The 16,421-nt window shown below is 41.9% G+C and overlaps 1 protein-coding gene across 8 annotated transcripts in view; it reads right to left on the reverse strand.

Moving 5' to 3' along the window:
* Positions 1 to 9,603, reverse strand: part of slc24a2a (solute carrier family 24 member 2a) — a 45,246-nt gene extending 35,643 nt beyond the window's left edge. For 2 of the 8 annotated variants that reach the window (XM_086283761.1, XM_086283784.1), the window contains exons 1-2: positions 9,203 to 9,602; positions 7,080 to 8,156 (exon numbers count right to left, since the gene is read on the reverse strand). In XM_086283761.1, coding sequence (XP_086139887.1) covers positions 7,080 to 7,982 — 903 coding nt within the window. In that variant the 5' untranslated portion in view covers positions 7,983 to 8,156; positions 9,203 to 9,602. Of the gene's footprint in view, positions 1 to 7,078; positions 8,157 to 9,202 lie in introns of all 8 variants that reach the window. The other 6 variants (XM_086283753.1, XM_086283745.1, XM_086283766.1 and 3 more) reach the window with 6 other exon arrangements.
* Positions 9,604 to 16,421: the final 6,818 nt, after the last annotated feature.

Consider the following 16,421-nt stretch of genomic DNA (forward strand, 5'->3'; position numbering starts at 1 on the left):
ACTGTATGTTTTGATCACTCCATTACTCTCTTTTGAACCTTTGTTTTCTTCCCACCTCTATTGACTTGTCTAATAGGCCAACAACAAGGTAAAACCTCCAAAACAGGAAAACTAATTACTGGCTCGACAGTAGCGCTCAGCCCTTCCTCCCTCCTCAGACAATGAGCCACAGCTGGAACGGATGATAAAACTTGGACTCCTCATCGTCATGGTGAGATCAAAGTTGCAGGCTTTCTATTTTTAAATTATTGGACTCTGGCTCCGTTGTTGCTTGCTGCGCACTTGTCTCTCTCTCTCTCTGCATCTATTTCTATACTGTATGTGCTCACAAAGATGTGTCCATATTACTGTAAAATGGCACGAACGGATGGGAAAAAACACAGAAAACTAACCTTTCTTTAAAAAAAATAAATAAAAGGATATGAAAAGATTGATGAGTCATCATGCTAAACAATGCTCAGGTATTAGTTGTAGGGTTTTTCTACTAACCATTATGTGAGCATCTCTAACCTTGGGCCTGAAATGAACACACAGAAAGATTATTGACTCCGTCGGCGCCTCTTTTTCATTTTGCTCAAAAGCAAGGTCCTTTCTACAACTTTGCTTTTAAAGGATAAAACCATAAATCTCACTACTTTCAAAGAAGTACACCACCGTGCAGCCGAAGGACAGAGATGAGACGCCCAATCCTCTAGAATCTCGCTGTACACTGGAAAGTGGGGTTAATGTTTCCTGCGTTTTTGCACAAAACACGCTCTAATTAAAATGCGCATTTCAAGAGGATTTCCCAGAAATTAGCCTGGCAACTCACTTTTATTATCCTTTCGAGCCTAAAATAGCAATATGAAACAGATGTAGTTTATAATTTATGCTCAGCAGTGTCCATCTGGACTTTGCTAAAAAGGAGTGTGCAGCCCGTCATGACGGTAGATAATCCCACGGATGCGTAATACGAGGCAAAGAGTTCTCGCAGTGCGGTGTGGGAAGGAAAGCAGCACAGCAAGCAGCCATGCAACAACTGGTTTTCATGTGTGAATATACTGAAGGCGCAGAGCGTCATCGGCATGTGCAGCACTGGTGCCCGAATGTCCAAATCCACGGGGAGGAAAGCAGTCTGCTCTCTGCACAGAACATGCTTTGTAACCGATCTTTTGAAGCACGTCCTGATGGAAGATCTTGCCTCCGTGACGCTATTTATAGCTTGGTAATGCATCAGAGGTCGCACCTTCCATCTCAGCAGTAGCAACAACTGCATCGATACACACCGGCTCATCTGACACTGATGATAGCAGGAATCTAATAGTACGGTCGAATGCAGATTCTGACTTTGACTCCAGTCTGCAGGGTCTGGTCGAGTATCTCAATTCTGCTGTGACACTTTTTATTGTGCTTGATTGTTGACAGCCTTCTGTTACTTATCTCTCATTTCACGATCTCTGCTGTTGTGTTTAGTGGAATAGCATGATGCAGTACACTGTACAAGGACATTAACCATTTAATTTCTTTAACGTGACTTCACCACATTCATCCAGAAATGCCGTGTCTTTCATAAAACCATCATGCGCAAAGTGTCGGGTAATCGGATCTGCCTGAGCCAATATTTTCAAAAGCAGCCTTTCAGTTCATCAGCTGAAACAATGTGAGAGGTCACAGGATAATGTGATAGCAATAGGCCTGGGTTAGCCAGGCAAGGTGATCCAGAGGAGGCAGTCAGGATGATGGCCTCCAGATGACAAAAGACCCTTTTTGGTCCGTGTTCAGCCAGATTAGGTTCTTTAAATAGTTACTTTTTTATAGTGTGGTTAGGATGCCAGCATTGATTGGCTTGGCTTACTGGGCTGTTGGACAAATGATTGCTGTGGTGGGACATCATCAGCATGCCAATCCAACTCTACTACACACGTATCTGCTGTTTTTGCAGTAAAAAATAGCCAAAGTTTTCTACTATTTCTACTGCGACCTCGAACTGTGTCTGTACAGTCTGCCCATTAAGGATTTACTGGATGTGTGGGTGACAAGCATTTAGATGGGGTGGAAAATTAATCAAGCACTGGGTGGCCTCCTTTGGCCCCAGTGCACATACTAAGTGACCCAGCATTTTGCAATCAAACTGTACACAGGCTTGAGTTGACTCTGTCACATAAAGTCACTTAATTCAGGACCACATTAAGTAGATTCACTATAAGAAAACAGATGAAAGTTAACAGCAGTGTTACAGTAAAGTGGCCCATCTTTGACCCACAAACCATCATAGCTAAGGGCGCAGATATGCACAACGCTGAAGTCACCTTTCATCACCATCCTGAGAAGTTTAGCTTAAGGCATACAGCACATGTCAAAACAACAGTGGCACACAACATATACTGAAAGCAAACACATATTCTGCAATACTTTTAGAGACAGAGAACTGACACTATGAAATCAGTATTTCAAAATAATCATTTCTATAAATTTAAAGGATACCACGAGTCAAACTCCATTTGGAACTGGTTAGAGAATACACATTTTTCCGTAAGGCAAAAACAAAATTTATACAACTCTCATGAGCATTACCTCTAGAGACAACCTTTATTTTTCCAACACAACCTGAACTCTAAGGAAAGCTTACACATTATTTCTTTAAGAATAAGGAATAAGGAATAGTTCTCTTTCTTAAAGGACATTTTAAAGCAATTTTTTGGGTGTTGGCTGCCTTTTAATCTTTTCTCTGTCAAGATGATCCAACACTGCTTCAATAAGGCTGAGGTCCAGGCTATGGGGAGGCCAATCCATGACTTACACTTTCCACTTTGTGTTTTTCCAATTGAGGTATGCTTCTACTGCAGTGGCAGTGTGTTTAGGATCGATGCTATGCTGAAAAATTACGATATTTCTAATCAAATGCTTTCCAGGTGATATTGCCTAATGGGTCAAAATCTGATGCTACTTTTCAACTGGGATAACAGCCCCAACAAATTTGTCAGGTCCTTGCCGGATATTTTTCCTAAGCACATGAATTTCCGCTATTGTTAATCTGCTGTACATATCTTTTTAGTCCTGCCACGTATGCTGCCATGATTCATAGGTCAGTGTAAGTATTAATGTTGTCTTAAAAAACATTCTTCTGAAAACTGCCAGGTAGAAGGACTGGACTGAAAATGAGCTAAAATCTGAATAAAGACTTTGAAAGACACTTCAGAAAGCCTGGAGAGATACTGGTTAAGATTCATCCCATATGAAGAAATTAAATATTTCTTATTATCTATTTTGAAATCCTTACTGCAAAATTTCAACAATAACAACAATAATAGCAGTAAATAACGTTCAACTTTAGTGTCATCTCTACCATCTAAACCCCAAAGACACACTGTAATATTAAACAGAAATAAGAAGAATAAAACTCATTAACAGCAGGTAAGGATTATACCACAGAAGTTAATATGGCCTTAAGGTAGCAACCCAACTCTGTGGGCAAGTGTACTTATTGTGAGATTAAGCAACAGCTAATTACTCACTAGGTAAACAGAAGTACTAGCTACCATCAGGAAATGAAAAGGTAAATGCTTCCTTCCAATATCTGCTTGTTTCAAAGTTGTGGACATGTGGTCTTACAATGTGTGTTACTAAGCTTTTACATCACTTATTCCAATAAATTGTTTAAGCATTGCCTTTTATAACACCAGATATATTTGAAAGGGATCACTAAAATAAACTGAGCTTCCTTAGCATTAGCACCCATTAGCTTTCCAGGCTACTTTGAAAACTTAGCAAAGTTAGCGACATGCAGTACTGTAAGCTTAGCTGTAAATTTAGCTGGTGCTGTCTCTTGTGCAATGATGGAGAGAAAGCAGGAGCTAAAATTACAGCTATGTTAGCAATATAAACTTAAAGGATGAGCATGCTATGTCAAACTGCCATAACTTATCATATCAGTTGCACCTAACTAGTCTGATGTTACCCAAAGAACGTTAATGCTAAATGCTAATGTTCTGCTAGTAGTCACATAAACTTGAAAACATTCTTTAAGATTCATATTTTGGGAGTGAATGCATCCATTCACTTGTGCTAGCAGAGTTTATTTTCCACCTCCAAGTAATTCATTCATTGCCTGGTAAATAAGATTGAACTAAACTTCAAGTGCAGCCAAGATTAGCCTGCTGGAAGGAGTGTGAAACCCTTCATATGTTTTCACTCCCCAAACAACGTGAAGCCTTGAACTTGTTAAAATTCAAAGGTGCTGCTCTCCTATTTTACTGCATGTCCAGGTCGGGGTAAGTGCTGACCATTCATAGTTGTGCAAATTGGATTAAGAGATTATAGAAAATTGCACAAACTGATGATAAAACAACTGTACGCATATAACTTTCAGTAGCCTGTGCGTGGCTGTGGCAGTTCTCTTATTGTCATACTAAAAATGTTAAATCTAGGCCCACGGGATTAAATAAAAAAGAAGAAAGGAGAAAAAAAGTTTGACACCTCTGATTTGTCCAGTGATCGAAAAGCCAACAAAGCTCTCACCGGTTAACTTTCTGCCTGGAAGCTAAAGCATTACTTTCTGTGAAAATACGAGAAACAAAGTCATCTATTTTTATGTTACTGGGAGCAGAATAAACAAGACACACAAAAGAAACCCTTTGTGACAGAAACAAAAAAAAAAGAAAAAAAAAAAAGAGCAAGAACGTGGTACAAGCAGTTATGTAATGTGATGAAAGGTAGCAGTCACAGATGGTACAAAACTCACGGATGACTTCTAAATGCAGAACACCAAGCTGGGGGTTCACGTCAAACTCAGGATCTAATATTTCATAGCACTTACGGCATACATGCAGGATTAAACGGCTAGCTGCCAATTATCTTACCAAGCAACCCTCACATATCACAGCACAACATTTCTCTCCTGTTTAACAGTAACACAAAAGTGACACCCCAATCTCTTAAAGAACCAAATAATCTCAGGGAAGCCCCCCCTTTGTTAAACCATGTGTTTTACTCAAGGACATGGGACATAACTATACAGCCCAGCGTCCCTTCCATTGCAAGACTGCACCGCACCGCTGTATGGAGGATTAGGAACACCTTTGAACACATCCACAACAATGAACAGATTTAAGGGCTACTCAGTTCATCACAAAAAAAGCAAAAATAAGACTCTGTTTTATCTTGCCTAACATTTTTATGACTCATCGTACCATCCATCGCTCACGTATGAACTTGAGCATACACACATACACACGCGCGCCTGCTCGTATCAATTAATTCTCAAAATAACACTCGTGCCTTGAAATACACACGTCCCGAAAGTGTCAAAGCTTGATTAAACAAGGGTGTTTAGATGATTATGTTCTAATAATATTTGTGCCTTTGCAGTTCTATTAACCCCGTCGACCCAGACTGCAAAACAAAAAGAGGTCAACAGACAGCCTATATAAGTAATTATTTAATAATAATAATAATATTGGCATTTTTCACACATTTTGCTTCCTTCATAAGGGCGGATGCTGAGACTTGCAGCGTCGTATCGCTGTCCTCAATATAAGAGAGAGGAAAAAGCTCAGTTTGTTGTAAGGAATGCTGAGATGATGAAGGGTTTTAATCGAATCATCTGTCTTGCTCCCATTTTTTTCTCCCCTCTGTTAGAAGTTGCTTTAACGACAGACACAACACACGCGCAAGCTTCTCTGAGCCAAAGTTCCCAGAATCCATTGCAATTCAAGGTCAACTGACTCTTTTTCTGGCACTTGGCAAGCGCAGTTTTTTTTCTTGTGCATTATATGAAAACAATACAGCTTAAACAGCACACAGGTGCAAAAGGTAACTGCTTACATGAAGTGGGTGAATTTAAACAAAAAAAGAAAAGAACAGATCAGTTTATTTAAGTGTTTAAGTTTTTGAACAGCAGACAGGTGCTACCGACTTCGAGAGTTTTTCCCTCAGCATTGTGTAACCTGCTGTTTAAATATCACTTATGTACTTAGAATAAATCCCGATTTAGTGAAAGCTTTACAATGCATCCTTCTCCAAATTTCATTTCCATCTCATGTCACAAAGAAATCTAAATTCATCCGGATAATCTCTACACAAGTATCAAATTGCAGTGCGGTGTCTTTTGCCCTCAAGTGTCATTGGTGGGGGGGGTGAAAGTGAAATGAAGCAACACAGCGATTTTGACTGTTTTTATCCGGGAAGTATTTGATGTTTAAGCCTTCAAGTGAGGAAGGAAAAGAAAAAAAAAAAAATTCCACTTAAGAGTAAATGTGAAGACACTCGCACAGGGTTGCCGTGCCAATTCTGAAGCCATTTACTTGGCATGGTTTACCTCATCAAGCTGCGTGCGTTTGTGCGCTTCACGTGACAGTTTGGTTTTTTATGTGAGAAATCTTTAACTGCAGGAGAAAAGAAAGAAAGAAAGAAAGAAAGAAAGAAAGAAAGAAAGAAAGAAAGAAAGAAAGAAAGAAAGAAAGAAAGAAAGAAAGAAAGAAAGAAAGAAAGAAAGAAAGAAAGAAAGAAAGAAAGAAAGAAAGAAAGAAAATCGCTCCTGAGATTTTCCAAAGCATTTGGTTGTCAGACTGGGAAACAATTTGTAGAGCTTAACCCAGAATTACACATTTGATTCTGTTTTATTAATCCCACAGTGGAATACAGTATGCAAGCCCTGCACAGCAGCGACGAGTGAATCATACTGATGTACAATCAGTTTAGCAGTTGAAAGTGCTCCATCCTCAACGCCCACAGAGTTTTGATTATTTTTGAAATAATGAGCGTGTGCGATGGAAGACAGTAAAGCATATGTTTGGCATCACCAGTCACATGCTGGAAGATCTAAGAGATAAGTGAGGAGACAATGGTTCTATTTGAGAGAAAGGCGTTAGATACATATCATTTTAAAGCATGTCTCCACAGACAATTTAGGTTTGGGTTATCAGAGCAAGTCTGACTTTATTAGAGTAGCATCTAAAGCTGCGTGGAATGACTGAAAGGGATGAATGTGCCCATACCAGAGGAGACATCCGAGGTCATTTCTAGCAGCCAAAAATACTAAAACTAACGTCTGCACACCTACTTTAACTTCTTTATTGTTTGAAACTATCATTTCAACTCACCTTGGGTTGTACCTCTACTTCTACCACTTGGTTCTTGTTCATGCAATCTTTGACAAATCCTTCGACATTGCTGTTGAACTTCATGAAGATCACATAGGCGGCGTAGCCCGTGAGCAGCGTGATACTTTCCCACATGGAGATGACGTTATCCAGGAAGAAGATGATGAGCAAGATCAGATCCAGGATATAGAAGGATACGTCACGGAAGAGCGGCCACCACGTCAAGTTGAGGATCTCCTTGGAGAAGATGGCGCACATCCCAATGACAAAGAGGATGTTGAAGACGGCCGAGCCCACGATGGTCCCGATGCCCACATTGCTGTGCGAGATGAAAACGCCAATGACGGAGGTGAAGAGTTCTGGAGCTGATCCTCCCGCAGCCATGAAGGTGGCGCCCGCAACGTCATCGGAAATGGTCAGCTTTTCTGTGATGACTGTCAGCGCCGGGACAAAGAACTCGTCGCACACGATGGCTAACGCGATGAACATGTAGATCATGCCAAACATGTGGAGGACCACTGCTCCTTGGCGCCTCTGGGAGAGGGTAAAAATGTCTGGTGGGTACTCCCCCTGGCTGTCGTTGCTATCTGCTGTAGATTTCATGGCTATTGGCATGTCAGCTGACACGTTGGGGTCTCTCTGGTGTTGGGTAAAAAGTAGGGTCCTGTGTGGGGCCGACTGATGGAGACTCTCCTGGGGGAGCACTGGCTCGCTGACACCTCCTGAGTTCCAGGCAAAGGCACTGTAGGAGACAGCACTTAAGGCCACCAGACTGAAGGCCAACCCCAAGATTCGTGTGGGCCTGAACTTTTTCCTCAGACACCGACGGCCCAGCTGCTTACAGGCAGGACCCAATATGGGTCTTGGCTCTGGAGAATCCATGCAGGGTTGATCTGACCCCATGTCTATGCAGCTTTTGGTGTCCTCTCTCTCAATAGGTGCGCAGAAGAGGGGAGAGTGGCGGAGCAAGTTTCACCGGAGACAACGCATCATGTCGTGTTTGGTTTCAAACTAACTGAATTGACAGTAGGTGTTTCCCAGGGTCTGGTTTGCCAAATGATGTCGTCATATTCGCCTCTGATGGACAGAACAAGGAAGAAAAAAAAAAGAATACCGAGTGAGGGAAATTGAAGAGGTGATTTTGATATTTTACACAAGGTTTATTTGGTTGGTTATTAGTGGTCCTAAAAATCTAAGATAAATTAATAATTTGTAATCATTCTATCATAGTCAAACTAAACACACTAACATTAAACAACCAGTAAATCAGTGTCACTGTGGAAGACTCCACTATAAACCCACTCCCCAAAAAACATCAGGCTAGAAGGAGACATGTAGCAAACAAGATCCAAGAATTAGAGCCATGCACGCGCGGCTTACTCTGCTTAAAGCATTTTTAATACATATGACACGGACACTGTTTTGAACTGTTTCCATCTGAGAGGATGGAGGCAAGCAGTTAAACAAAGACGCATATTAAGGAAAAATACATGCAGAATTCACATGATCTGAAGTCTGAACATTTGCACGCAAATCCACCATGACTTTGTCATTTTTGGCCTCACAGCGGAACACCATAAGCCCCCCTACTACCGAGTGTATTTCTGAATCAACAGCACTCCACGTTTCCAAGTAAACCAATTCAAACCACAAGATATGCGAGCAGAGAGAAAACTTATCTCACTGACAGATTGATTGCAGCTGATCCTGATCGAACCCTTTCAATTCTGATTTTATCCAGCTGTTCAACAAAAATCATAATGAGTTTTTAAATGTATTTATCTATTTCCTGGGACAATATCAACGCAAAAGGCCGACGGTTTACGGACACCACAGGGCTGCAGTCCAAGATTGTAAACATGTAGCCTCCGACGACGCTGCGCAAGTGGAAGCACATCAAAACACGCACGCCGTGTCCTATTTGACTTTTCACTGATGCTGCACGGATGGTCTGACATACCAGCCCCACTGACAGCTCTTTCCCCCCGTCTGCCCTTCATTAATGCATTCGCCCTTTCAGGGGTATCACCACATCAGAAACAGCTCTAAGCATCACCCTCACGAACGTTAAGTTCCCTGCCGCGGAGCATGACGCGTGGACAGGCTGCAGACCGCGTCCTTACCTTTGAAAGAGGCGAGAAAACAGCCGCACGGCACAGCAGCAGTTGCAGCAGGTTGAAATTAGGAAATCGTCTCCGTTGCCCTCTTGCTCTCATTGAGCAAAGTGTGACCGGTCTGAGCTCTCCAGCGACAGAGGAGGAGCTTTAGATTGAGGGGTGGGGTGAGTGTTGGGGAGGTGAAGAATGCGCTCACCTCTCTCCCTCAGAGCAGCAGCAGCATCTCTGCCGTCTGGGATGACAAAGAGAGAAAAAAATCTCCCAGTCGAAACGACCTCTCTAAAGTGGCAGAATATTGTGCTGGGCAGGGCTGACCACGTGAACCTGGCGGTTTATTATTAAAGCCAGGTAAGCGGCAGACAGCGCATCCGTCCCTCCGCTGATCACGCAGTGGGGGCGTTGGTGATGTTTCATTTTGAGGGAGGAGTTGCCGTGGTTACACAGCAAAGGCAGTATTTCCACTGATCCCCCTCCCCCGATGGCGGAACAGGTGGATATGCCTCAGCTTAGAAAATTTGTGTGCATGGCTGGGGTCACCTCAAGGTTACATGCGCGTGATGGATCCATTTCTTAAAGATAACCCTGGAGCCAAGCGATGCAGCACCGCTCATTTTAAAGCGCATGCTCCAGATAGAATTCAGCCTCTCTTTTTTTAAACCCTCCCGCCCCCAAATTACACCTCTGCTCGGTTTTGGGAAGGTTTGGTTTCTTGCCAAGTGTTTAATGAGATCATTCAGGTCCGCTGTCACATCTTTCTGTTCATCGTGGAAGAGGCTCTGCCCCAGCAGCTTAGCTTGGCTTACCTCAAGATGTAGAAAACAAGAGTAAAACGCAGCTGTTCTGTTTTCTTTCTTTTGCTTGTATGTTTAAACTTTACCGCATGATTATTTACTGGACTGATTTGTAATAATGTGCATTTACTTCCTGGTAGAGCGCGATCAATACATCAGCCCCCAGATTAGCTACTTGATTAGCTATATTATTTTTTATTGGTGGTGGGGTGTGTGTGTGTGTGTGTGTGGGGGTGGGGGGGGGTGGCACTGGATAGATGACAGGGAAGAAACACCCTTCATGAGTTTTGATATTGCATATTTTGTCCGCTAGAGGGCGCTTTCTTCTGTTGGCCACAGGACAAAACACAAACAACCAGCTCATCCCAGCAGTCGGAGAAAAGGTAAAAGAGTTATCCACTTAAATAATTACATTTAGCAATTTTTTTAGGGAAACCTGTTAATGTATCATGTGTCTAAGAGGAGAAAAAATGGCGAATGTTTCAAATTTTCAAATCACCAAAAATCGATATCAGTCTTAAAAATCCCATATCAGCAATTGTCTACTTCCTGCAGTTTCACTAATTCATTTTCCCCTTCACATTTACTTGGCAAAGAGTTGAACAATATATTATGGATTAATCTGCACACTTAAGCCAGTTACCTTAACACCTCTTTCAATCATCACGTTTAACTACCTTTATAAAAGAAAAATAATTTCACATTCTTTAAATAGGAAATGTTTCTTTTGTGTCTTTTGGGACTTGTCTCTGTCTGTTGTAATGTTTCCAGCCCACCTGGAGGCAATGCAAACAGAAACTGAGTATAGCAGATTTAGCTCACCTGAAACCTTGGCTGATTGTGACCTACACCCGTTTTCACGCCTTGGCTCATGTGATTAGGTAGAGGATCATAAGGGGGTCCTTTGTCCCTCTTCGGGGGGAAACTCCCACAGGGTTTAAATCTGGGACTCTCCACCATTTGACCCTAGAACTGAAGAAGCTTCTCGGATGAGAGGTGAAACGTCTTCAAGCAACTTAATGAAGTCCAGACACTTTTCTTTCCAAGCTCCTTAGAGTACGATGACCTGGATGACTGAGAACCTTCACAGACGACTTCCAGTGATCGAGAGGCGAATGATTGCAAGACCTGAAAGACGACAGTGGCCAACTTTAAATCTAATATGGTCATTTTTTATAAACTTTAAAGATCACATGAGCTTTATTGGAGAGTGGCAAGTAGAGTATGTACCCCTCTACACTGAAAGGAGCCAGTTGAGGTGCTTCAGGCATCTGATTAGGATGGCTCCTGGATGCCTTCTAGGTGAGATGTTTCAGGTATCCCCAGCTGGGAGGAGACTTGGATGAGACCCAGGACATGCTGGGTGGAACATGTTTCTCTGCTGCCTATACCAGTCTCCTTTGGTGTCCCCACAGACAAGCGGATGAGCTGGAGAAGGTGGCCTGGGAGAGGGAAGTCTAGACATCTCCTCAGACTGCTGCTCTGCAGGCCAGACCCAGATAAATAGCTGAAAATGAATGAATGGATGGATGAGCGTCATATTCCAATTTGTTCATTTTTTAATATGTCAGCCCATGCCACCTCTTCATCTCACAAAACCCTGCAGTAGTACACGGGGTAGCCATGATTCCCCCTCATGTCAAATAAGTCCCCAGCTACTTAGTAGCCTGTGGGACAATTCCTGTTGGACTGACACAGACAAATAATCTTTATGCAGTGTGACAAAGTATGTGTGACACTAATGGTCTGGTGCTGTATGACAAATCACGATTCACTGACCTCACTGATTTCCCCCTCTGCTAACCTCTCTTGTACCCTGTGGCTGTTTCTTGTTACCTAACAGGAAACACAGAGGCAGAGAGATTTAACTTACATCACATTATTGATAGCATGATCTTTTGTGACCAGTAACCATTATGGTTTTTGGTAAGGGATTTATTTGCGAAGTGAGCAGCTCTTGTACTGGTTGTTTTGTAAATCTACAAATTTATTAATAATGCAAAAACCTGTGGAGTTCCCCCTATAGCCTGGGTCCAGGTAGGTGTGAAAGTAAATCAAGAAACCTGATCTAAGTATTGATTTAATGACACCAAATGGCCAATAGCTGAGCCATTTTCATGCTTCCACACCAGCAGCACATCCTCTCTCATGGATAGACATGCATGAAATGTCTCAGGAAATATCTTACATTTGCTGAAGAAGCACTGACTTGGTTTTTGCAAATTAAGTGATCAGAATTTGGTGGTCAAAGGTCTAAATGACTTTGTCCTGCAGTCTCTTGAAAAACACACTTCTCTGTTCGATTTGGCCACACTTTAATTTGGGAACACTGGTGGGAAAACATGAGCCTATTTCATTCACACTTGCAGTCCTGCTGCACATGCAGTAGAGCAGCATCACAGGTAGACACACGATGGTGCAAGTTATAAGTGAAATTAGCACCATTATTGGAAAGTTAAACAGTGATAAATATTACATATTGCATTTATACAGTATGAATGTGAACATTGTCTGAAATACAGACATATTGGATATCTTTAGTTTTAAAAACTCGCCCAACCAAAATTCAGTATCAGTCGGGCTCTACTTAAGCTATAATTGAGCCAGTGTGAGATCATGGCTGCAAACTGACTACAGATCTGGACGGACAAGTATGTGCCTGGTTACTAGATCATACAACTCAGAACAGGCTTTTTAAATGTTTTTGACTTCTTCAGGGTTGTCTCCAACACAACCATATTGTCTGTAAGCGTGTTTTTCAATTCGTCCATATTTATGCCTATCAGATGAGATCCCATCCAAGCTGTCAGCTCTTTTTCAACAATAGTCCCACAGCACACACGCAAGCCTCTCTTCTACACCCCCAGCACCGAGCGCTCACAATCTGGCTCCGTGTCGAGGATAAAAGTGATGACTGGTCACGGGTCATTTGGGTTGCGGTACAGAGGAAGGGTGATGGTGGCAGTTGTTTTGATATGTCTGAAATAGGTACTGTGACAAAAACAAATGACCCCTCCCCTCCACACCAGGCCCACCCAACCTACCCTCACTTTGGCCTGACAGCTAAATCCAAGCCTTTGTGTCCCACATTGTTGTAAGGATTTGTGGGCATTGGGGCACGGTGGGGCGGATAGATAGGGTGATGATAACCAAGCAAGTTTTTTCTGGTGAAGAGGGAAGTACAACTGACTAAAGCAAAGTACTGAGTTAGAGCTATTAAACAAGCTTTTTGCTCTTATAGCTGAGGAAAGAAGTGAAATTGGAGTCTCAAGATAAGCTTTTTCTAAAAGACTTTCTCTGGATTAGATGTCGAAAGCCCCAAATTAATAACCCCACCCATCACAACCACAAGTCTCTACAAAGAGGCTTGAACAGACCACCTGCTCCTTAGGAAAAGGTGGAAATGAGATGCTCAGGAAGTGGCAAAAATGGCAGCATAAATATATTCAAAGCTCAGCATAAAACCAAGATTGTTCCAAGATAATGTGGGCGGGACCAATTTGTCTTAAAATGAGGGGGGGGGGGGGGATTCATTTTAGCAGAAGTAGTGCAAAAGGGATTAACGAAACGATAATCCACAAGCAGGTTTGATCGCCGGGTGCTGGGCTGATTAGATGCAAGCACACACTGTGAAAGTGAAACCCTGCTTTCATGGTATATGTTAGCGCACGTTAGTCCAAAACTTTTCAAACTGGTTTGTAATTTTTGATTTCTGTATTTTCTTTTGTTTATTTATTTTTTTAAACTACTCGTTGTACTAGGATGGGGTGAAGGTGTTACATCATTAACGTGCTGATGTTTGCTAGTACCGCTGAAGTTGTGTGTGTCACTGCACTCAAACAAAACTTTCTTTGCCCTCATAAGTATAAAGCAATAGTCTTAAGTAAAGTGCAACTGAAATATATGAAATCAGAAGGTTGATTTATCCAAATAATTATTCATTAAGGAAAATATGACTGGTATAATTGAATGTATACCAATCAAGTAAATGTCATTTGACCAGATTCCAATAACTTTAATGTTTTACATTGTACTTGTGTTGAAAAATCCCCTGTAAATTTACATTGAGTCAAATTGCAGTCAGCACTTTCTGCATTTTTATGAGTGTCGATTATGAGCTATTTGGAAATAAACCACAATACTGAGCAAACTGAAATCTGTTCAAATTTTTGAGACCGTAAAGCAAAACTCATTAAAGTTTATTCTGAGGGAATCGAAACACGTGCAATCCTCCCAGTATTGCTGAAACATTTCAATGAAACCTAAAGAAGTCAGCTTCCTGACCTTAAAAGTCACTGGACATGGTGCTTTCAATTCAATTTTATTTATATAGTACCCAAACAAAATAACAGTCATCTCAAAGCACTTTGTATTGTAGGGTAAAAATAATAGAGAAAACCCCAACAATCAAACAAACCCTTAGGAGCAAGCACTTGGCAACAGTGGGAAGGAAAAACACCTTTTTCACAGGAAGAAACCTTCAGCAGAACCAGGAAGTGGCAGCCATCTACTGTGACCAGTTTGGGCTGAGGAAGACAGGACAGAGGTATACTGGGGAAGAGAGCCAGACCACCCTGCTGCGTGCAACTTTTAATTATAAAACTGAAACTCTTTTAAATTAAAAACAAAACATGACCTGAACCACAGTGAAACGGCGGTTTTGTATTTTTGACCTGGTTAATCTTAACTATATTTTTATATAATTGTTCAGTACTTTGAATTTAACTAGTGTGTCCTCCAGAGTGTGTTATGGTCAAGATAGTCTGGAAAGTGACAGAGATGCTTCAAAAAGCTGAATTTCCTACGTGTGCCTTTTATGTCATTACCCTAAAGGTTCAGAGGAAACTTCAAAAAGCCCCGCACATTAACACTCGGGCTTGATTTAAAGCTACATTGTGCATTAAAGTAAGAAATACTATCATGAATGGATTTCTGTGCCGGGGTCATGAAGTCACCTGAAGCAAATCCAATCAATCTTTGCCTTTTGTGACCTTACTGTATTTAATAATGGCGGGGCAATGCTAAAGCAGAACAAGCAAGAAAAAAAATCATATCGATTTGCTCTCTTCATCCCTCATGTCACATTTCTAAAAGCAGGAGGGACAGCACGTGCGGGGTGTCCTTGTGACCTTTGGTGGTGCAACATGCCTTTCAATATTTCATGGCTTTTTTTTTATCCATGGATGTTTGATGAGTGCCGGGTTTGAGTAAATAACAACCTGACAGTGCAGCAAATATTCTTTGGCTGTTATCTGCTATTGAGAAGCGTGGTGTGAAGGGGCACGGCATTGATACAGGGTGCGTGCTGCATTATAAGGTTAATCCTTATGTCAACAGCCCCACAGATGGACTGACCTGCTGGGCGGCAGTGAGTTTATGTTGGGTGGGGTGGGGTGGGGCGGGGGGGGGGGGGGATACATCAGTTCTGTCTGTCTGGTTTCGACGAGCAGGAGGTGTGGGTGAACGAGACGGGGTAAAAACCAGACAAGTGAGGGGAAAAAAAGTCAAAAAATGTTTCATGCGCCGATGTCATTAGGAAGGCGAAAGCAGAGCTGTAATCCTATTTTAATCGCAGTGGATTTATTAAACAGGAGCAGCAGGTTTAAATCTCAGCAGATTATACAGACGGCCCAAGGAGATGTGGAGAGGGGGGGTCGGAGAGGGTTGCGTAATCAAGTGCACTTAAGGTGATATGGTTCATTTTTGACAAGTCAAGACTGACGGAGGGGGGTCGGGGGGTCTTTAAAATACAGAGAAGTCACATCCTCTCAGATTGTGAGGAATCGGTTGATGTTTTGCTGGATCAACACCTACATTTCTAATGTTTTGGAATAATTACTTTTGGCGAAGTTAAGACAGAGTGCCAGCTGCAGATGTTACTAATTATTTGGACAAGTGTGCGTGAGCCTTGGTGTCCCTTGGTGTTGGTGCAAATCTCCTTGGCATCCTTTGTAGAAGACCGAAGAATGGGTTAATCCCAGGTCACGTCACATCTGGACTTAATCAAGTCGGTCCCTTAACAGATCAGGAGGAACATGCTTCGACCTTCAGAGGTCACCAGCAGTAAGAGGTTTTAGAACAATAGCAGTGTGAGAGGCTATTCTTATTAATCACACAGAAATCTTAGAGCAAATTAGACAGTTTCCCAACCTTCACAAAATACACAGGTAAAGGAACTGAAGGTGATTTTCTCCCTTAACTTACCCTTTTCAAAAATTTCACTTTAAGCATCATTGAATTGTATAGGCTGTCATTTTTATTGTAAAGAAAGGCAGAAAATATTTAAACTCATTCACCTTCAAAGACAGTACGAAATACTGCTAAACTTGGCACAAGGTCTAAGTTAAGCACCAAACTAGACAGTTCAATGCCCTTAAAATGGACTCGTAAGATGCCAGCACACTCTTCAGAGTGTTGTCGCTGAACTTTGCCTT

Source organism: Aulonocara sp. 'chitande type north' Nkhata Bay, linkage group LG3 (assembly GCF_057382095.1).
Source record: "Aulonocara sp. 'chitande type north' Nkhata Bay isolate Kocher_YH1m ecotype deep benthic linkage group LG3, A_spYH_male_GT1.1, whole genome shotgun sequence".
Lineage (NCBI taxonomy): Eukaryota > Metazoa > Chordata > Actinopteri > Cichliformes > Cichlidae > Aulonocara > Aulonocara sp. 'chitande type north' Nkhata Bay.